General features: G+C 57.7%; 1 protein-coding gene across 8 annotated transcripts; it reads right to left on the reverse strand.

The window, feature by feature from the left end:
* Nucleotides 1-18: 18 nt before the first annotated feature.
* SLC66A2 (solute carrier family 66 member 2) lies at nt 19-21,508 on the reverse strand. Of its 8 annotated transcripts, XM_053912798.1 has the most exons (7): nt 21,411-21,502; nt 20,814-21,121; nt 19,984-20,299; nt 16,467-16,600; nt 13,439-13,486; nt 9,008-9,224; nt 19-1,630 (listed from the first exon to the last, which is right to left on the reverse strand). In XM_053912798.1, exons 1-7 carry the CDS (start codon nt 21,479-21,481, stop codon nt 1,423-1,425), a joined length of 1,302 nt encoding a protein of 433 aa, XP_053768773.1. In that variant the 5' UTR covers nt 21,482-21,502; the 3' UTR covers nt 19-1,422. The 8 variants fall into 8 exon arrangements, with proteins under 8 accessions (XP_053768773.1, XP_053768774.1, XP_053768776.1 ...); XM_053912799.1 differs by lacking the exon at nt 19,984-20,299 and having other exon boundaries at nt 21,411-21,508; XM_053912801.1 differs by lacking the exon at nt 19,984-20,299 and having other exon boundaries at nt 21,387-21,446.
* Nucleotides 21,509-21,746: the final 238 nt, after the last annotated feature.

Here is a 21,746-nt window from a genome sequence, read left to right on the forward strand (position 1 = left end):
GAACCTCGGGCACTTCAGTCACCACCGTAATCAGTGATATTTTAATTTAGAGGCAATCATTGCTACAGACATCTCCCTTCGTTATTTTTTAAATAAATGTTTTCAAAGCATCTTACAAGCCAAAGGACTAAGCAGGAGTCCCACCCCAACATTCAGGAGCTTTTGAGGAGAACAGGTGGAGGAAACAGCTTCTCACCGGCCACCGCAGATGCCTCGGGTGCAGTGGCCTCAGGCAGTGCTGACAAGGCACAGAGGGCCCCTCCACCCAGCAGAAGGGGAAGTGCTGCCTGTGGGAGCCACACAGAAGCCTCTGGAACACATGGCGTCTGGGGGCCTGGAAGCTGGCGCAGGGCTGGCCCAGTGGAGGTGCCCATGGACGACTGGAAGGTGAACAGCCGTGGGTGACAAGCGTCAGACCAGCGGCCTCACCACCACCGCATGCAGCGAACGTGGAGAGCCATGTGGACAGGAGAGGGTGGGCAGGGACGCCCGCGCCAGGCCACCCTACTGCCCTGGAAGGTCACTTCAGGCCCTGGAGCTCGGAGTGTGGGGTGCGGAGCTGCTCAGCGTGTCCCCATCCTGGCAGATGGGCATCACAGGCTGTGTGCTGGGATGTGCACACTTCCCAAGAAAGAGGGGAACTGCCGCTCATGCGGCTGCCCACCGCGCCTTCAAGGGCTTGTGGAACGCTCCAGGCTCTGGGTCAAAGGCCCCTGAGCTTGCTCTGGCCAACGCCCAGCTGGCACAGACATGGGCGGTCCCCTCACCCCCCCGGGGAGGAAGCCGGCATAGCAACGAGGCCTCCAGGCCCAAGCCGAGCCGAGGGCAAGGGCTGGGTCCCAAGTCCTGTGAGGCAGCAGTGCTGAAGGTGGCCCAGGCAAGGCCACCTGGACAACGAGACTGGGACATGTGTCAAGTGCATCGCTGTGGCTCCCCTTCCACGTGACCACAGCACCTGGGACATGTGCTCTGTGCCGGGCCCACCCCACCTGAGCCCCAAGCCACACGCTGTCCAGCAGCGTGTCTGTTCTGGGCTGCTCTGACCACGGGCCCTGCCTGCTGGGGCCTGAGCTCTCCCTGTGCCGTCTCCACTCTGGGCCTAGGGCTGGGCCGGGGTTTCAGGTCACATCTGGCTGTGGCCACCTACCGGGCCTCCTGATGGCCCGTCCTTCCTGCAGCAGCCTGCTCCACTGTTTCCCAGTTTGTGGGCATCTCCCCAGGTCCCCCAGTGCTCTGAGAGCAAGTGGGTGTGCAACCTGCTTTTCCATCACCTGGGAACGACTGCTGTCCCCAGCGGGGGTGACGCCTGCCACGCCGCCTCCGGCGAGTGAGCGCAGCCATGGCGCCAGGGCCCACTCGGGAGGACAGGTGGCCAGAGGTGCCTGCGGCCAGCAGTCACAAGTCCTCGTTCTCTGGGCCGCCTCAGAGGGCCTTGGCACTGGCGGGGTGCACCGTGTGGGGGCTGGGCTTCGAGGGGTGGCGGGCGAAGGCATAGGCCTGCGCGAGGATGGCCAGGTCCACCAGCACCTGAAGCAGGCCACACACGGAGAACTGCAGCGGGGCGCCGTTCAGCAGGAAGTACGCCGTCTTGAAGGTGTCGCCGCTCGTCCACATGAGCACCATCTTGATGCTGTGGAGACACAGGCCAGGGTCAGGGGGCAGCCAGGCCAGCCCCGCCCTCCCGGCCTCACCCTGGGGTCACTGCCTGGCAACCGCAGAGATAAGAAGGCCCCTCGGCTGGGGACCCTCAGCCTCCAGGGCAGAGACCAGGCCCACATGGGGCAGACCCACCACCTCGCAGAGGCACCGGGTGTGGGCTCCTCGGGGGGTGGGGAAGGGGAGACCTCCACCGGCTCTGGGGTCAGCAGCGCCCGAGAACGTTCACTTTGGGAGAGCGGCCCTGGCCACAGGGACCCCTGGGACTGGCTTCGGAGGTGCTGGCTCCGGCCTGGCTGTGCCCCATGAGCTGCAGGAGGAGCCTGGCCTGGGGTTGGTGGTCCTCTCATCCCATGCCCCTCTCCTCCAGCCCAGGGAGACCCCGCCTGCACCAGGTCCACAGCAGCAGCAGGAAGTGCCTGGAATGACCCCAAAGTACTGCGACAGACACCTCAGAAGGAGCCCACGCAGCTCCCGCCCTTCCCACCTGCTGTGTCCGGTGAATCGGAGTGGAAGGCAGGGGCACAACACCCAGTCCCCACCACGAACCACTATTATGGGGCTCTCCTCCCTGGAAATGCTCCCCCTAACTACCCAGACACTCAGCTGCTGCACCAGGCACACACTTCGCTCCATCGGGAGTTTGTTCCGGAAACGTCAACACAAAGACACGTCTGCGTTCTCTCCCGGGGTCTCCAGCTGACGCTGACTCGTGATTCCTTCCCGAGGTTGGGCTCACACATCCGGCCATATGTGTGCGGCCCTGGGGAGCCCATGGGGCAGTGGGGCCACTTGGCTGCTGGGGCCCCTGGGGGAGGGGCAGGGAAGCTTATCCCACCAACGCAAACACAAGCAGGTGCTGGACTCTCGGCTCCCGAGAGCCCGGGTCGCACTCCTAGTCAGACAGTCAGGGGCCGTAAGGGGACACGCCGTGACAGGAGCTGGAGTTGACAGGTGCAGCGTGGGGTTTACTTGACACCGAGAACTGAGAAACCCATGAAGAAGGCAGCCCCACCATGGCACCCTCACACATGCGTGCCGCCGGCTGTCCTGAAACAAGACGGGGTGGGCCGCCTGGCTCCCGCCTGGAGAGGAAACTGAGGCACAGGTCGGTTTAGCGGCACACCCCAGGACAATCAGCAGGTGCTGCCCAAGGGGCAGGAGGACGGAGGCGGCACGGCCCACCATGGGGCAGGGGCGCTGGGGCCACCTGCCGCTGTGCTGGGGCTGCCTAGCCTCTCGGCCCTGAACACACAGGTGCACTTGTCCCCCGGCCAGTGAAGACACGAGGTCATCGCTGGAGCTTGGCTCTGCCTGACGCTCAGGAACATTTTTAGCTACCCAGACACTTCACCTGGCCTGGGCCCTCGGCCGGTGACGGGGACAGGAACGCAGCAGCCCTTCCAGGGCCCCACGACCGCCGCCTGTGCAAGGGCTCAGGGAGGACGGGGCTCAGCAGCCACTCAGAGAGCCTCGAAGGGGGGCTCTCAGCAAGCCAGGAGCTCCGCCTCTCCCAACATGGGTGTTCGGCAACCCCTGCCCTCCTGAGGGGCAGCCTCAGAGGCCCTGCTCCTGCTGTGTAGCACGCCAGGAGGTCTGGGCAAACACGAAGTCCAGAGCGGCAGGGTCTGGCCTCATCCTGGGAGCAGGAGTCCCGCCCATGGGGGAAGTTCAGCCAGCATGGGGCTCCAACAGGGATACCCCAGCAGCCCACCCCAAGCAAAGAGAACCTTACAGATGGGCAGTTTGAGGAGGAAGGGACACTGTCACCTCCCAGGGCCCAGGCTTCGCTCTCCCAGCCCAGGCTGGTGCCTGGTAGCTGGGCTCCCTTTTCCAGCACCCCTCACCCGGCCCCCAGCTCCAGCTGCTGTGTCCTGCACCTGACCCTACCCCCCATGCCCCCCACCATTTTAATCCTGACCCCAATGACCCCATTCTTGGCTCCAGGGTTTTGCCTCCCCAACTGGGCTGCCAGATCACTATTCCTAAAATACCTCTCACCTCATCCACAGCCTGTCCAGCAGCCAGGAAAGCTCCCAGCCCAGGGCCCTGGAGATGAAATCCCCCCAGCTTCTCCGCAGGAGCTCACATCCCACGCAGCCCAGACCTAGCCCTCCTCCCCACCCAAAGAGAGCTCTCTGCAATTGAAGCTCCGCCCACACGTGCCCCAGAGGCGGTCTCTCGGCCTGGGGACCCTGGGTGCAATCCAAAAAGCATAAGCAACGAAATATATTTGTGATGTCATCCAAAGTAAAAACGTTCCCGCTGCAAAGGAGAATGTCAAGAAAGCACAAAGACGACCTCCAGCAAGGCAGAGAGGGTCGGCAAGTCACGCATGTGACGAGGGTCTGGCACCCAATGTGTGGAACTCTGCAACTAGATAACAAAAAGACAGAAAACAAACTTTAACATAGACCAAGGACCTGCATCGGCCTTTCTCCAGAGAAGACATGCAACTGTCCAATGATCATGTGGCAAGGCGGCAGCATCATTAGTCGTCAGGGAAATGTGAAGGGAAAAGGCAGAACCACCACGAGCCCCACATACTGGACAGACGGTGGTGAGGTCTCTGAGGGTGTGCAGAGATCAGACCTCCACCCACAGCTCGGGGGGGATGTTAGCCGGTGCAGCCGCTGGGGAAATCAGTCTGCAGACCCTCGACCCACAGGGACCATGTGACCCAGCAGTTCCGCTCCCAGGTGTACTCCAAGAGGAAGGAACACACCTGTCCACCCAGGGACTTGTAGACAAATGCTCACAGCAGCGTGATGCACTACGGCCAGCCCGTGGATGCCCCCCGACGTCCCTCATGGAAGACGGACGGACACAGCGCGGCCACCCATACGGTGGAACATCGCGCTCGGCCTCAGGTGGGAACACGGCGTCCACGTGGACGCCAGTGCGCACACTGGGGGCACGGGCACACGACTGAGTGCTGTGTGTCTGCTCGTGCGAAGAGTCCAGGGCAGACAGACCCACACGGGCAGCCGCAGATCCCGGGGGCCCAGCGGGGGGGAGGTTTGGGGGCAAACGAGGCGTGGTCCCTAAGAGTGCAAATTTCCTTTCGAGATGATGGAAATGGCCTAAATTAGACTGTGGTGGCGGCCACGCAGCTCTGAAAATAGTGAAACCCATCCCACTGCAGTGGGTGAGAGTGTGGTGGGCGGTGCCCCGGTAAAGGCGCTTTTTAGAGAGGCCAGCGCTGTTGCTGGACTCTGCTCCAGCCCGTTTGTGGGGCTGCTGACCGGACGGGGTGAGTGGGCGTGTAGTGAGTGTGCACCTGTAACCACATGCATGCCTATAACCACACAGGTGCATAGCACACACCCACTGTTTCCTGGCCCATTTTGGGTCAAAAAGACACCAAGACAGACCCTGGAGACACAGCAGTGAGGTGGCCAGGGTGGGGAGATGCCTCCCAAGCAGCCGAGACCCCAAGCTACTGCCTCCAGGGGTCTGGGTGATGCTGAGCAGGACCAGGTGAGACCGTTTCAGGCTTTGCCATCAGGTATGAACACCAAGTGTCTGGCTGGGGGGGCAGGGCTGCTCAGCAAGTGGGGTTCGAATTCTGCCCACCACTGCCGCAGCAGGGACCTGCACCTTGACCACATCCCACAGTGGCCGAGACACGTGCCACACACACACCAGGGGGCAGCCTCCCGCCCCCTGGTCCCCACCTCCCAGGGCCTGCCGTGGGGACCGGCCACTCTGGTCTGTGCCCCTGAGCCGAGCTGTCCCACAATCCCAGTGCATCCAGCACACCCTCCCCGTGCTTGTCTGAAGCTGCAGCCCCCTCTGCCGTCTCACCGCCCTGGGCTCTCCCGTAATTACGCTGGGGAACAGTCTTAAATCTACAAAACGTGGAGAAAGGAGGAGGCAAAGGGTCCTACAGAATCTGCCTTTCAGAGTTTCCTGTGTTAATTAGTAAAGTTTCTTCAAAAGCTTCATCACTGCTTTACTGGTTCAGAAGCAATGATCACTTAACATTTTTTTAAAGGAAAATCATTTAAAATATCTCTGGCAGTGGCTCCAAGGCAGAAAAAAGTCTATGTGTGTGTACCCAAGTGTGTGTGGGGGGGTGTGCACATTGGCGAGTGTGCATGGGGGCCAGTGTGTGGATGTACACACGTGTGTGTGCTCACGACGTCCCGTGAGGAGCAGGTGCCAGGTGGCTGACAGAGCCTGCCGACCTCAGCAGGCGTCATGGGGCCCAGTGGCCTCCCCGGCACAGAGCAGCTCAGGCCCAGCGCCCTCTGCAGGGAGGGTGCGCATGCGTCCCACAGCGCCGGTGCTGGTGGTTCTCAGGGAGGGAGAGGATACTCCATGCTGCCCGTGTCCAGGTGCATGTGACCTCCTGTTGGTGTGTGTGCACACGGGTGTAGGTGCCCTCGTCCCATGCACACTGTCCTTACGTCACCATGACGGGGAGATTGCTCGCCAGGAAGCACACACGCTCTGCCAGACGCACAGGCATGCTCATTTCTCACTCTGGGTCAGGCAGTGGGATTCCCTGGCCTCTGACTGCCAAGCTATCCTGGCTGCTGGGGACACCGCCGGGCAAGAGAGCTTGGTCCCTGGGCGGGGGAGACAGAAGGACAGCAAGGACAGATGGCCTTAGGCAGTGCCAAGTGCTGCAGTAGACGGAGGCAGGACGGGGCCGGTACTCCAGGCAGGCCGGCGAAGGGCCGGGCGCAGCGAGCTCAGCTGGGAGAAGTCAGTGCGGATGGCCAGACCATTGTCCCCTCCTCAAGGCGAAGCTGGGCTGGTTTGTCTGCGTGTGTGCTCAAAATTGAGTCCGTCACTGGACAGAAACACCTTTAAAGTTCCTCTCACATGGATGTCTTTGAAATGAATACATTTTTGGAGGAAACCAAACTGCGATTGGGCTCCACCAGGCATTGCCCTTCACATCCATACCCACTCTGCGTTTGCCGAGAAGAAGGGTGTTTTATTCTAAACACACAGGCAGAGGACACCTTCCCAGGTCAACTCTAGCACGCACAGTGTCCAGGAAGGAAATGGGACCTTGCCCGCCTGTAATAGAACACCCGTGATCCTCCACGGCCCGGCAAACTGCTCCCTCCACGTCCACCTCATCTCTCTATGAGCTGCGGTGTGCGGCGGCACCGCCAGGCCCCACGCAGGCAGAGGGCAGGGCCACAGGCGAAGGGCTCAAGGCCCTGGGACCCCCACGGCCCGGCCCTGCAGATACAACCACATGAGCCCTGGCCAGGTCCCTTCAAGTGGTGACTCTACCAGGCAGGGGTCCTGTGGCTCATTTAACGTGACAGCCACGTTGAACAAGCGCCTAACCGAGTCACCCCTCCCCCAGGGCCAGGCCCGTGTGGAGGTGTGAGCTGTTTTTCAGTGAGTGTCCCAACAAGGTGATGTGGGTCTCGACGGGCCCTGCCCTGCACCTGACGGACTCGGTGGCTCTGTCCCTGACAGGCCTGCCCCCGCTCCATGGCACAGTTCCATCTCTCCATGGCCTTCTGTGCGGGTCCCCACCCCGGGTCCTCGCACAGACTTACACCCGTCACTGCACCGGCCAAGCCTCATCAAGGTAACCAGTGTGCCCTCCTCACCTGGGCCTTCTGTAAAGGGCAGCGCCCTGCTCCTGCTTCCCTTGCCTTTAGCACCCTCTGGGAGAAGGTGAACGGGGCGGGTGAAGGAGCATTTGGGGGAGGGGGCCTGGCCCCCGTGGCTGAGGGCCACACACATCCTCAGTCTCCCGTGTTAATGTCCTCTACGCCCTGAGTCAGGGTTCCAGGGGACGTGCATGGTCCCTGACCTGTGCAGTGACTGCAGCCTCCCTCTTTTCAAAGCCAAACACTTGCATGCCAGGCCTGCCTTCTGCACGAATCAGCCACAACCACGGGCCACAGAGAATGGAGCTGAATGAACTGCAAGTGGGAGTGGGGGCAGGCCAGCCCACCCGGGGCTCCAGCAGAGCAGCCTACACTCTGGAGAGCCGGCCTGGGCAGCGTCTCCCTCCAGCACTCCCCCTGCTACCAGTTCTTCAAGAATTAGGACAATCGCCCTGGCTGGTGTGGTTCAGTGGATTGAGCACTAGCCTGAGAACCAAAGGGTAGCTGGCTTGATTCCCTGTCAGGGCACATGCCTGGGTTGCTGGCCAGGTCTCCAGTAGGGGGCATGTGAGAGGCAGCCACACATTGATGTTTCTTTCTCCCTTCCTTTCCCTGTCTCTAAATATAAATACATAAAATCTTTAAAAAAAAAGAATTAAGACAATTGGCCAGATGCCTGCAGTGGGAGACCCTCCACATTCATAAATGCCCCCAGCTGTTCTCCCAGCTTCCAAAGGCGATGTAGATGGTTTAGAGAGCCAAGTACTGCATCTTCATTCATTCGTTCAATAAGTATTTTATGAGCTTCTATAATCTTCCCAACACTGTGTCAGGTGATAGGGAGACAGTTGAATGGGACACAACCCCTGCCCTCAGGGCCTTTGGCCCAGTGGCCGAGACACCAAAGTAAAACATCTGGGCACCCGGGCAAGGGCGCGTCTGGAGGTCATGGGCATTCTGGTCAAACACTAATAAGAGGAGTTCCCCAGACAAGAAAAAGCCAAAGGAGTCTGTGGCCACCAAGCCAGTCTTACAAGAAATGTTAAAGGGCCTCCTTCAAGGAGAAGAAGAAGAAGGGAAAAAGAAAAGCAGAGGAAATAGTTAAAAGAATAAAATGCCCATCAATGCAAAAGTCAGTAAGAGGAAGATTGAAAGGCCTGCCTGCGAGACCACAGAGCCGAGGGTTCGCACGGAGACAAAGACTTCAGCTTCCTGGAGGACCGGCTCCTCCTCCCACAGAGCACACCTGGAGCCTGGCGATGAAATCCACACATGGGTAACTGTACTTCTGTGCACAAGCAAGCGCACAGAAATGCAATTTCAGGTGCAACACCAATCACAGGTGCTCACAAGCAAACGAAATATTTTGCTGTGGATTTAACCCGCCATGACCTGGGTTGTGCCCTGAGAGAGCGTCTGGTGACACAGGGGCCCGGAGCTGCGTGCCTGCTGCTGCAGGCAGAGCCTGCTCCCCCCATTCCAACTCCTGGGCTCAACGGCCCGGAAGGAGCAGCTCTCTGATCCCATGACCCGCCACCTCTCCCGAGAGGGTCTCAGCCTCTCCCCACCTGTCACACACAAACACGAGGCTCAGGCATCGCAAGGTCAGTGGACTGGTGTTCACACCTGCACTGCTCTCTAACTGGCTGTTGTACACATGTAAGCGAAAGTAAAGCAGCCAGCTTTGTACCCATCTGAGCTTCACCAAATGTGCATGCACCTGGTGCCAACGAAGGCAGCCACAGCGCCGTGCACCCACCCACCTCATGCCCTCTGTGGACTGGTGGCGGTGGTTGCGGTACAGCTGTGGCACGCCCAGCATGGCCTCTGTCAGCACAGCCAGGAAGCCCAGGGTCTCCACAAACAGCGCTGAGTCGATGGACAGGTACGTGACATAGCCAGCAATGCCCGCGAAGGCCAGCACACACTGCAGGTAGTCGGCAAAGCTGCTCCAGTGCCAGAAGTGGTGAGGGTCAAAGTCTAGGGCGAGAGGGGGAGAGGCCAAGGTCAGCATGAGGAGAGGGACGTGTCCTGGGTGAGGGGGTCAAGGTCAGCATGAGGGAGCCGGATGTGAACTGAGCTCCCACCTGCTCTGCACCAAGGCACTTTGGAGGAAGCCTGAGTTCCTGCAGATAACAGCACAGTGTACCGGGGCTGAGCCCTCCACCCACCCTGGCGCAGCACTGACAGCCGCCCCAGAGCCCCAGGGGTCTCTTTCCCGGGTTAGAGCACCTGCCCCTCCCCTCCTCAACCACAGGGAGGGACCCACAGGATGCTGCGCTGCTTCTGCAGGTGGAGGAGGGGAGGTGCCCTGTCCGGCTGTGTGGCCCTGAGCCCCAGGGGGACAGCGCCCGCCCTGCCCAGGGGCCCCGTAGGGGTCACACTGTCACACAGCACTCAACATAATGCTCACGCACACACCCCGGCCTCTCTGAGGGGCGCAGATGGGCCCTGGGCCCCAGGCCACCCTGTGACCCTGCAGACCCAGGGGGAAGGGGGGAGCCCCCACCCACTGGTGCTCCCCGCTTCCCCAGGGGGTTTTCAGGCAGCACCCCATTGATGGCCTGCTTTTACAACCGCTGGGCTCCAGACCGGGCAGCCCACCAGCACCCCCGTGTGGCCGGCCCCTGTCAGTTCAGGCCGAGCTTTCCCTGCTACCAAAGCAGCGCGAGAACCAGACCCTGGTCCCCCTGGAGGACACAAGACGGCCCCCAGACCCCACGGTGGCAGCTCGCGGTGGCCATGGTGATGCGATAACCTGCTGGAGACAGTGGTGGGAGCCCCACAACAGCCATGGGGCCTCCACATGCCCCACTTTCAGGGGAGAGACCGTCCTCGGGGGTCTCTGCGCTAACAAGACCCCACATGCCCAGAGGGGCGCCGAGTGCAGAGGGCTCAGGCCACCAGCGGCCACTTGTCTCTCTCACAGAAGCTGCCTAGGGCCCCGAGCCCCTGTGCCACACCTCCTCCCAGTGGCGCACCACACCCTCCCCCACCCCCCAGGCTCTGTGAGCGCCCAGCGCTGCCCTGACAAGGCCACCCTGGAAGGGCTTGCACACCAGGGCCCATTGCAATGGTGCCTCAAGGGCCTGGGACCAATCGTTAGGACAGGACAGCTGGTGACCACATAGCCAGCAGCTCCCCCTTAGTCAGGGTCACACCCAAGGGAGGAGGAGAGGGACTCCCATAACTGTCACCTTGACCTCATGCCTGTGTGACATGAGATAAAGGGACAGAAGGCCCGGTGCCAGTGCGGGAGCCAGCCTGCCCCCTGGAGCCCACACCAGCTCTGCGAGTCTGGGGATGCAGAGGAACCTGCCACCAAAGCTCTAGGCAGCCCCCAGTGCCTGGACCCACACAGAGACAAACCACCCCCATGCTGGTCACCCTGGGGCTCCCACACCCACCCTGAACCTACACACCCCCCCGCCATGCAGGCCACCGTCGGAGCTGACTCCAGACCCCGATAAAACCATGGGGAACTGCTGATGACAAGGTATGGGCAGCAGGAGATAACCCAGAGCCACTTCTCTGGGGAATCGAGTGGACGTGCAATGCACAGAGGGAAGAGGGAGCTGGAAAGGCCCCAGTGTGGGGGACAGGGAGGCCCGTGGTAGTTGACGAGGAAGTCACAGCAGACCCGCAGGGGGCAGGGCCCTGCGGTGGCCATGACTGCAGACCCCAAATAACTCATCCCTCCTAGGCAGACAGCAACAGCAAAGCACCCCTGCATTCCCATCTTCTGCACGTTCAAACCATCCGGGAGAGCCAGGCGAACCTCCTCGTCAGGCAGCTCAAGGGACCGTGGCTAGAGGGCCCTGGAGGGTCCTGGCAAAAGGCCATCACAGCCACAGAAATTCACTAAAGTAGGAAAAGGCTGGGCAGCATGAACAGTGTCTCTCCCACAGTCAGGACCCTAGAACCCCCAAAAATCACCTGCCAAAGCAGCAGCCAGGGAAAGTTCCCCAATCAGGCACCAACAAGGGGAAGGTGCTGAGTCCTGGGCTGGGTAGCAGCTGCCCAAGGTGACAGGACCATCCCAAGGTGGCTGGATGCAGAGACACGTCAGAACAAACAGGTGTACTCACTGTATGAAGCAGGCAGCCCTGTGCCCTTGCTGTTGAAAGTAAACATGGGAAATCTGAGGAGGATCTGGCTGCAGATCCTTTCAAAGCGCTTCCCAGAAATAGGGATTAATCTCTGGTGGGAAAATGTGGGACCAGAGGCAGCAGGGGACCAGGACGCCCCTGACGGGGAAAGCTGCCTGGGGCCCGGGACAGTGGGTCTCGAACTGACCCCTGGGAGCCTGGGTCAGGGAACTGCTCCTGAGAACCAGGAAATGCAAGGGCAGGCCTGACTGAATCCTCTCCTCCTGTTAGGAGGAAATGTGACACCTGCTGGGGTCTAGGCAGCAACAGTGGGGGGTCACAAGCGCAAGTCCCTGTTTTTAGGAAACAGATGTATTCGGGTGTCATCAGCACTGAGTCGGAGTAGAAAAACAATCGACAAAATCAACACCACCATTGTTGGTTCTCTGAAAACAAGTCAGTAAAACTGAGAAACACGGAGCTAGAATGACCACAAGAAAAAGGAGAGAGAGAGAGGAGCCTCAAATTACTGAAGTCAACCACAAATGAGGGGCTGTAACTACCAACCTCACAGAAATGAAAAGAAACACAGGGAGCACTAAGAACAACCGTAATCCAACACATTAGATAACGTAGGTGTAATGGACAAATTATAAAACAACTATAAAACTAACTCAGGAAGCAATTGAAAAACTGAATAGACTTATACTAGGAGACTGCGTTAGTAATTTAAACACTTCCCACAAAGAAAAGCCCAGCCCCCCAGATGGCTTCACTGGGTAATTCCACCAACATTCAAAGAATTGATAGATGTGCAAAGCAGTTAATAAGCCCTGGAGAGATCATGTTCGTTACAGTGAACATAGACAACAACATTGTATCACAATCATCACACATGCTCAGAGACTAAAACTAATTATTGCAACCACCAGGAAGAAACAACTATGTAACCTGGGAGACTGCTAGTCATCGCTGTGATGGCAATCATATTGCAACAGAGATAAATGTATACAATTAACACGTGCACCTTAAGTTTACACAATGTTGTATGTCATATTTCAATGTAAAATTTTTTAATTAATAAAGAATGGATGCCAATCCTTCACAAACTTTTTAAAAAAAATAGAAAAGAGAACACTTCATTTTCCCAACTTACTTCATAAAACCAGCACCATCCTAATACTAAAATCAGAGTTATCACAAGGAAAAAAATCAGTATCTCGTATGACTATGAGCACAAAAATCCTCAATACATTGCTAGCAAACAGACTCTAGCAATTTATAAAAAGGACTATACATCTTGATCCAATGGGATTTATCCCAAAAATGCAAGGTTGGTACAAATACAAAAATCAATCCATGCAATACAGTATAATAATGGAATACAGGACGAAAACTATGTGGTCATCTCAACGGACACAGAAAAGCATGTGACAAATGTCAACATGCTTTTATGATAAAAACACTCAACAAACTCAGAAGAGGGGGTTTGCTTAACCCCATAAAACCCATCATACTCAAGGGAGAAAGGCTAACGCCTTCTCGGTAAGGTCAGGAACAAGGAAAGTGCACCCACCCAGGTCACTTCCAGCCAGGCTAATTAGGCGAGGGGAAGAAATATAAAACAACCAGATTGGAAAGGAAGAAGTAAAACTATTTGCAGATGACATAATCTTGTATAAGAAAACCCTCAGGCATCCACTAAACACTGTGAGACCTAACAAATGAGTTCATTGAAGCCACAAGGGTATGAGATCAATACACAAAAACCTATTTTATTTCTACAAAGTAGCAATGAACAATCCAAAATGAAGGAAACAGTTCCATTGACCATAGCATCAAAATTCTAAAGCTTGTCCTCTAATCGTTCCTCTTTTTCTTCCTTCTCTCTCACAGACCCGCACACAGAGAGCACGCGGGCGTCCAGGAGCTGCTTGAAAACAGCAGCCGTGAGCTGGTTAGTCTGTGGGAGACATGGCCACACTGGTAAAACGAGTCACATGCATGGACAAGATGCAGCACAGGTGACAGTGACAACAGAGAGGGACAGAGCTGACGTGAGATGACCCCCTCCGCGTGGGCAGCCCCATGCAGGGTGGTACATACCCAGATATGACCGCCTGGGGGGGGCTTTGGTTTCCTCGTCCTTATTCTCTGCAGCAACATTTAAAAAGGGAGAGAGAGACAGGAAGGAAGAAAAGACAAAACAGACGGGTTTTAACACAGAAAAGCAGCTGCATCTCTCAGCCTTTTCTGCGTTTCTTTTTTTCTTAATGCTTTATATTCTCTTTTTTTTGAAGATTTTATTTATTTATTTTTATAGGCAGGAAGGGAGGGAGAAAGAGAGGGAGAGAAACATCAGTGTGTGGTTGCCTCTCCCGCACCCCCTGCTGGGGACCTGGTCCGCAACCCAGGCATGTGTCCTGACTGGGAATCGAAGCAACAACCCTTTGGTTCACAGGCCGGTGCTCAATCCACTGAGCCATACCAGCCAGGGCTCCATTTCTTTAAAAAAAACAAAAATAAAAACAAAACCATCAGAGCAGAAAAGACCACAGACTTTGGTTTCTGTGCGTTAGGAAATCCACCTTTGAACTATTGTTCTCCAAACCTGCCCTCTTCCAAAATAAGTGCTTAGAAGAGGAGGAGGAAATTTGGACCAAAAATGAAAAGTAGCCGCATTTTCACTTGACTGCTAAGGTCAGAGGTGGCGTCTGACTCAGCAGATTCTACTTCTACCCCCACAAGTCATCAGTCAGCTGCAGTTTAGCCCCAGGGTCAAAACTCTGCAGAAGGCTGCTTGAATAAGCTGTTTTCAGAGGATTCTCCCGGGGAGCTGGTTCAACCCAGGAAGGTGAGAGGCTCGAGGCAATGCTGCAGCCCACCACAGCCGCCCAGCCCAGGAAGCTGCCCAAGACCCTGGAAGACCTAAGACACGGCTGGAGCAGAGAGCCTGCAGGTGGGGACCCTGCAGGTGGGGTCCCACAAGGAAGGTGGTTACACAGGAGAGTGAGCCTCCAAAAATACTGTGAACACCAAGCAGAGGCGGGATCAAAGGTCACCTGCCCCAGGCCATGCAGACTCATCTAAACATGAACATTGGCAAATGAACAGCTAAAAGCAAGTAGCAGCCCCGCTTCCCGGACTTGGGACAGCGTGGGAGGGCCGCACAGCACCACCCTCACGGCGCCCACAGCTGCACCTGCCTCCCTCCGAGTGGCACTCCTGGTGCTTCTGGGCTCTGACTACCCAGGGTCCTGTGGGTCTTCACAGCCTTTTGCTTCTATTTGTTTTTATTTAGACCGATTTCACCATTCACTGGCACCTTGTCTAAAGATCAAGGTCCCAAAAGAGGGAGACGGAGGGGAAGGGGTGTGGGGGGAGGATGCAGGAGAGAACTCAGCTTTGCTCCCAGGCAGGTGCAGTTCAGATGCAAACAGCTGTTTGCTTTCCCCAGTGCGGGCCAGATCACCCTGGTCACAGGACAGAAACGCTCCTTTCAGAAGAATTTACATAGAACACCAGAAATGGAGAGAGATGGTCAGATGTCCACCATCCCACTCACTTCACCGGGAACCCTTCTGAGAGAGGACCCCCTGGGAGGCACATGGCCCTGCTCAGGGTGCCCTGCCTCCTCCCGAGCCAACCTGGAGCCAACCTGGAGACCTGCGGGCAGATCCCGAGGGAAGTGGGTGTGGGGCTGGACGCAGGCAGCCCTCCTGAGAGGTCACACAAATGCTAAATCCCAGATGCCTCAGGGCCTGGAGGCTGCCACACCTGCTATATCTGGCAGCCCACCTCACCACAGGCACTTCAGACAAGGTCACGAACTGCTCTCAGGTTTCAGAGCCGCCACACAGGCGCGCTGTGCCACACACGGCCTCGCCACCCTCCTGGGTACTGATGGAGGCACTGAGAAGCCCCACGGCCCCTCTGAGGTCACAGGAGGTCGGTGCCGAAGGAAAGGTGAGGCTCCCCGGAGCACAGGCGGCGGAGAGAGAGGGCAGAAGCCGCAGGAGCAGAAAGCCTGTGTCCCAGAGAAGTCTAGAGCCCAGTGCCTTTCCCAGGAAGGGCCCGCTCACCATGCCCTGCTTCCTAGGCAAGGCCAGCACCAGCTCTGGGGTGACTTCCTGAGTGACACCAGGGGACAGGGACATATCCCCCAAGGAGAGAATGGCCTCAATGGGGAGAACATGCGAGGAGCAGGGTGGTCACCTTCATCGTGTAAGTGACACTGATTGGCCCAGGCAGCACATCGGCGCTGGAGGCTGACCTACTTTCCACAAAGACTGTGGTGAGCATACACTCCTCTCTCTCAAAACACAGGCACCAACGCGGGAGGCACCGCTCACAGGGAAAGGTGACCATCAGGGACAGACACGGGCAAGGCCTCAAGTCCACAGGCATCCCAAGCTAAACACACTCCGAGAAAACGACACACACATCTGCGGACACATCGAAGTGAGAGCCGTCCCACACTCAGTCATTAGCAGAACCCCAGAAGTAGGCGTTCACCCCTCTGCACCAGCCTGATGTTCAAGTAGAACGCAGCTCGGAAGGAGCTTTCCCGAAGAAGAAGGCAACGGCAGGAAGAAGCATCTTCTGCTCCGTCAGCCAGAACGTCCAGAGGCAGGTGGGCTGCGCCTGGAGTTTGTGCCGCCCAACCACGTGCGCCCAGGCGGCGAGTCACCCACAACCCACACGCTCACGGCCTTGGGAGCATTTCTAACCAGGCACGTGAGGAATGGGGAGAAACAGTTTTATGTCCCAGTCTCACCGAGAGTCAGAGACAAAACTGCCTCCTGACCTGACGTGACAGAAAGGAGCCCAGCAGGCGTGGGCCTCCCATCCAGTGTAGACTCTGCGAGAGGCCAGCCACGAGCAACCCCTTCCCGTCAGGCGACACCCCGCCCAGATTCCACAGAAGAAACTGTTGTCTTGGATCGTCTCACATTCTACAACGTTCAAAGCCATGTACATGCTGGAAACAGCAACGTTGGTTTACCCACCACAGCGCCCCACGGTGAGACAAGCCGCTCAGGTGACGCTGGGCTGAGAGGGCTGCCACTCCACCCACAGGCGCAGACATGTTTGGTGGTGTCGGTGGCTTTGCCCCACGTTGCTGGTCACCCACCTGCAAAGATGCGGCGTTTGACGTTGAGCTCGCTGCCCACACGGACCTCGGTGCACAGCTTCAGCATCAGCAGCATGGTGACGATCATGACGATGCTCTGCCACAGGAGCGGGGACTCGAAGTGCCTTCCAAACCTGGCGGAGGACACCACGGTCAGGAGGGCGCCCCGTGCCAGGCGCCTCGGCCACGTGTCCGGCCGGGGTCTGACCCAGGCCGGACAGCCCCATCTGGTGTGGCCGGAGACGGCCAGGCTCCAGGGTGGGACGGAGCTGGGTGCAGAGAGGCTGGGGCGCCCTGGACAGCAGGACCAGCCCCCTCAGCCGGGGCCCCTCCAAATCACTTTGGGGCTTCTCCAAATGCCGCACCCCACTGACAGGGTGAGCAAGGGCTCTTGAGCCAGGCCTGGATGAGGAGAAGGTGCTATGGGAAGACGGGCTGGTGCCAGGGGCTTTCTCAACCAGGAGCCCAGACAGGGGTGGGGGCTGGGGACCTGCCAGAGGCTGGCTCTTGCTCACCACAGCCCCCAGGCTCTCTAGCCCATGACCCGTGGCTCAAGCCATCTCTTCTATAAAGTGCAGATGCAACCTCTAAGGCTGTTTGGGGACATTTCTAGTCACGTCTAAGAACTGGTCCCCACTGCCTGTCTAGTTGATCCAGGAGGTCGACTCACCCACAGGTGAAGGTAATACAGCCACAGCAAAGGCTCCATGTCAGGCTGAGCAGCCGGCATCGCAGTAAAATATGTCAGATTGGTGCCCCTCCCACACAGCTCACTCCCAGCTATAAGTCTGACAACGTGTAACTTGGGCCACAATGTGGAAAAGGCCAGTTCCATTTTTTAAGTGTTCACAGAAACAATGAGTGACTAGAGAAACTGGGAGGGAAACAGCATTTACGCTTCTCCGTATACAACGCACCAAGAATCAAATCTAGATGAACTCGACGTTCACAGTGAAAATGAGACTGTTTAACATGAGTGACAGGTGGCACCAGTGAGTACTTAACTGATTTGAAGATGCAGGCTGGCTGAGCGAGACACAAAATTCCAAAAAGCACAACTTCCCACAAATGAGGCACAAGGGGCAAAATAAATATGAAACACAGTTCAACACCATTAATAATTTTAAAAGCTAAATAAAAGAGAAAGATACCATTTTTTACTCATGAAATTAGTTAAACTTTTTCTTCCTTAAATAGGAAGAAAAGATGTCAGGACAGCACTTCTTCCTCTCTGCCCAAGAGTGTGGCTTGGCACAGCCTCTTCTATTACGGACGATGGGGACAGCCCGCCAGACAGGCATGGGGCCTGCACTCAGAGAAGCCAGTTGAAGTGGGTTCTCCCCTGCTTGCAGCATGCATTTGTCTTGCCCCTAGGGAAATACACATTGCAGAGGAAGTGCAATGTTCTACAAAGTCCAAGCAAAAGTTTCTACAGGAAACATCTTCTCTACCTCTCAAAGTAACAGAAAAAAATCTTAAGTGGCAGAGAAATTGTGTATCTACTTCTCTCTGTGGCCTGAGAACTATGGCCATTAGTGGTAGAATGTTACCATATCTCAGATACAATGTTGCTACATCTTTCATACAATGTTACTAAAGCTTCAATACAGTGTTACCAGACCTCCAATACAGTGTTGGTGCATTTTCAATACATTACAGTGTTAATGCATCCCTGATACAGTGTTTTCACACAGTAGGGATGGGCCTGAGAGCTGTCTCCATGAAGGCCCCAGACTCTGCAGCACCATCCACCCACCCTGCCTCCCACCTGGTCTCTACAAAATCACAAGCTTGCAAATATTAGGTAGGAGGTATCACTTAGCCCTTGTCCAGGCTTCTAATATCATAAACGCCAAATCCTGTACATCAGCATTTTATGTAGTATGATCTGCTGAATGCTGGTTTTGCAAAAGAATGGTGAGGATGGTAAGAAATAGGGCACAGGAGTTCCCCGAGTTTCCAAAGCCTGGGTTTGTGCAGTGTGGTTGTCCCCTCCGGCAGAGCCACTCACATCCTGGCACCACAGATCTGGCAAGGGGCTTCCCAGGTAGACTGGGGCCCTGAGGACTGAGGTCCCAGCCAGCTGTGGGACAGGCACTCTCCAGTCCTACCTGCCACCCGGTTCTGCTGTGGACCCAGTTTCCGCCTCCCCTGGAGCCTGCCACAGCCGCTGACCCATGCTCTCCTTCCCCACCCCCCACAACCTTTGTGTGTGTGGTACACCTCACACAGAGCTCCCACCAAAGTGCAAACCACAGCATCCAGCCCATGTCCGGCACATGGGAAACCCTCTAACCCTATTAAATCAAACGGACTGCTGGCCCATGGAGCCTGGAGGGGACGCGGGAGTGAGAGAGGAATACAAGGAGCATCTGCGTCGCCCTCTGATCAGTGGGGTCTTGGACCAACTGGGCAGAGAGGTGCACATTAGCACAAACTGCAAACAGAGGCCTGCCCTTCTGCTGGTCTGAGGTGCAGGAAAGTGCACCCCAGGCCAGAGAATCTTGAGAAGGGACCAGCACCCTGCCAGTCCTCCCTTCATTCCACACATCTCTCCAGACTTCCGGAATGCAGGCTGCAGGTAGCCCTGTGGGCTCACACGGGAGCCACAGAACCCCTGAAGTAACCCAGGCCAACTCAGGGTGCTGGCTCCATGGGAAAGGGCCCATCGGATATGCAGAGCTAGACTTGCCAGTGGACCAAGGCTAGAATCCCACAGAGGCCGCCCTGTGCTGCATTAGGGAGGGAGCTCAAGTCCCTCTCAAAGGCTCAGGCCCTGTGGTGGAGAGAGAACATGGGGCCAAAGGTGTCAAATGCCTGTTACACGAGGTGACCTTCAAGAAGCTGGTGTAATTTCTGACTCCTCCAAACGAGATCCTGAGATATAGATTAGATATTCTATTTTCTTTTTGCACTTTTGAATGACAAGCACACTGAGGGGGACGACCTCTAAATGGAACTATTTTCCTGTAAGGTAACCCAACTCTGGTAGTTCCCTCCACTGCTGGGAGAAAACCTGCTCCACAATAAAGGGCTTGCTGTGGACCCCCAGCCCCAGACCCAGTGCCTGGCTGGGGGCTCCAGCACCCTGTCCAGTGGGCTTCGGGTCAACAACAGTGTCAAATTCTTTTCATCCTGCTTCTGTTCAGTCTTAGACTCAAGGCCAGTTTTAAAAAGGAAAGCAAGGTGTTCAGCTTCAGAGGCCCTCAGACAAAGGGAAAGGAGGAGTCTTCAAAATGCTGGTTTTCAAGTTGTGCTAAACAAAAATAAGCCCTCACCAACCTGTCCCTGAGACGTGGGCTCACCACATGACGGACTTGAGATGTGACTGACTCACCTGCGGCCTTTTAAAAGCCCAGACAGGAGCAAAACTAACGCCCAGGGACAGGGACCCAGGGTGAGCCGTGGCCTGGGCTGCACAGAGGAGCAGAGCAGAGGAGCATCAGGGCTCAGGAAATTCCTGTCTTGATTGTGACGGTCACTATGGGGCGTGGGGGGAGAGTTCATCAAAACTCACCGAACTGTGCATGCAGAATGGGCAATTGTATTTAGTGGAAACCACGCCTCAATAAGATCGCTTAAAGTCAATGAGCCAACGAGCGTGATTATGCCACTGGCGCCAGGCCTCCCCCTAAGCAACCTTCCCACTGACGAGCTCCCCGGGGGCCCGGAGGGCGGAAAGTCCAGGTTTGGGGGCCTTAGAGCGAGGATCCGACAACCTCTTCTCATTTCCTCTGAACGCTCGCCCGCCCGGTTTGGTCTGGCTTCAGCAACTGTTAGAATTAATTTCAAGTTCCTTGCCGGAATGTAAATGATAAAAAGAGGAAGTTGGGCTGGGAGGAGCAAGAAAAAAGAGTCTAAGTATTTTCCAGCAAGTTGACTTCCTACTCAAAAATAAACAAAACCCCACACCCCACAGAGAAGGCTGAAGGGGGTGCCCCCGCCCCGCCGGCCAGCGACCCAGCAGAGTAAGATGTCCCCACCTGAGGGGTCCACTGGCCAGCCAGCAAAATGTCCTTCCTACGGGTCACTGCTTTTTGTTACCCGGTCCCATTCACCCAGTCGTTTTCGCTCCCCCATCCCCCCCGCAGGTCCTCTGGGGCCAGGGACACGTCCCAGGGCTAAAGGCCAGGACACGCACCCGACCAATGCCCGAGTGACACGGAATGAGACTAAGACCTGAGACCACGAGTGAGGGGCTCCCCGCCAGGTCCCCAGCCTTCCCTCCGAAAGCATCTCCCCCGGCCCCCCAGCCCCTTCTCGCGGAGCACAGACACCCCCATCCTCGGGCCTCCCTGGAAACCCCCAAAAGAGGAGCACCCCTACAGGAAGAGGGCCCTGACTTACCAGAAGAGAATCCGGAGAATGTTGGCCACCAGGAGCACCAGACACACGTAGGTGGAGAAGCCCTCGGCGTTCTGAGTCCTCCGGATGTCCCGGTACTGCGGGATGTAGGGCACCACCCCTCCGAAGACCATGGCTGCGGCCGCTGCCCAGGACACCAGCTGGTGCAGCGGGACCAAAAGCCAGTCCAAGCCTGGTGCGTCCATCGCCCGCACCTGCGCCGCCCGGCCGGCGGGCTGACGGCCACCTGGCTGAGTCCCCGCGGGCTCCTGGAACGCGCGCTGTCACCCCCACATGGCCGCCACCGGAGCCTGGCAGGAGAGAAGAGGCGCAGAACTGGGTTCGGCGCCTCCGGCAGAGGGAGGCAGGCGCACCGGGAGGCACGGGGGACTCACGGCTGGGGCGCGATCCCCTCCTCGGACACGCGCGGTCAGGGCGCCCTGGGCGCGCGCGCAGGCATCGCTGGGGGACCGGGCGCGGACCCGCGGCCCGGGCAGCGGGAGGCTCGATCCTGGGGCCCGACCACCCCTCCGCCCCTCACCCCGCGCCCGCCCCTCACCCCGCGCCCACGCGCACCGCGGATCCCTCCCCGGCTCTCACCCGCCGTGTGGGCTCCGCCCGTCCGGCCCGCGTCCGTCAGTCTGCCCCGCGGAGCCCGGACCCCGCCTCATCGTGACGTCACAATGTCTGGCCCCGCCCACCGCGGCCGGCGGGGCAGGCGGGGCGCCGGCGGGTCCTAGAGCGCGCGACCGGGCGGGGAGGTGGGGCGCGGGCCTTGCTCCGCTGCGCGCCCTGCCTCGCTGCGCGCCCTGCCCGCGTGAGAGGTACCTGCCCGGCGGGGCCGCCCCTTCGGGGCCAGGTGCGCGCGTGGACCGTCTCCGCGTGTCCCCGGGCGGGCGCCGTGCAGACTCGGCACTCAGCCTCCGGGAGCCGAGG

This window comes from Desmodus rotundus, chromosome 10 (genome assembly GCF_022682495.2).
Source record: "Desmodus rotundus isolate HL8 chromosome 10, HLdesRot8A.1, whole genome shotgun sequence".
Taxonomy (NCBI): domain Eukaryota; kingdom Metazoa; phylum Chordata; class Mammalia; order Chiroptera; family Phyllostomidae; genus Desmodus; species Desmodus rotundus.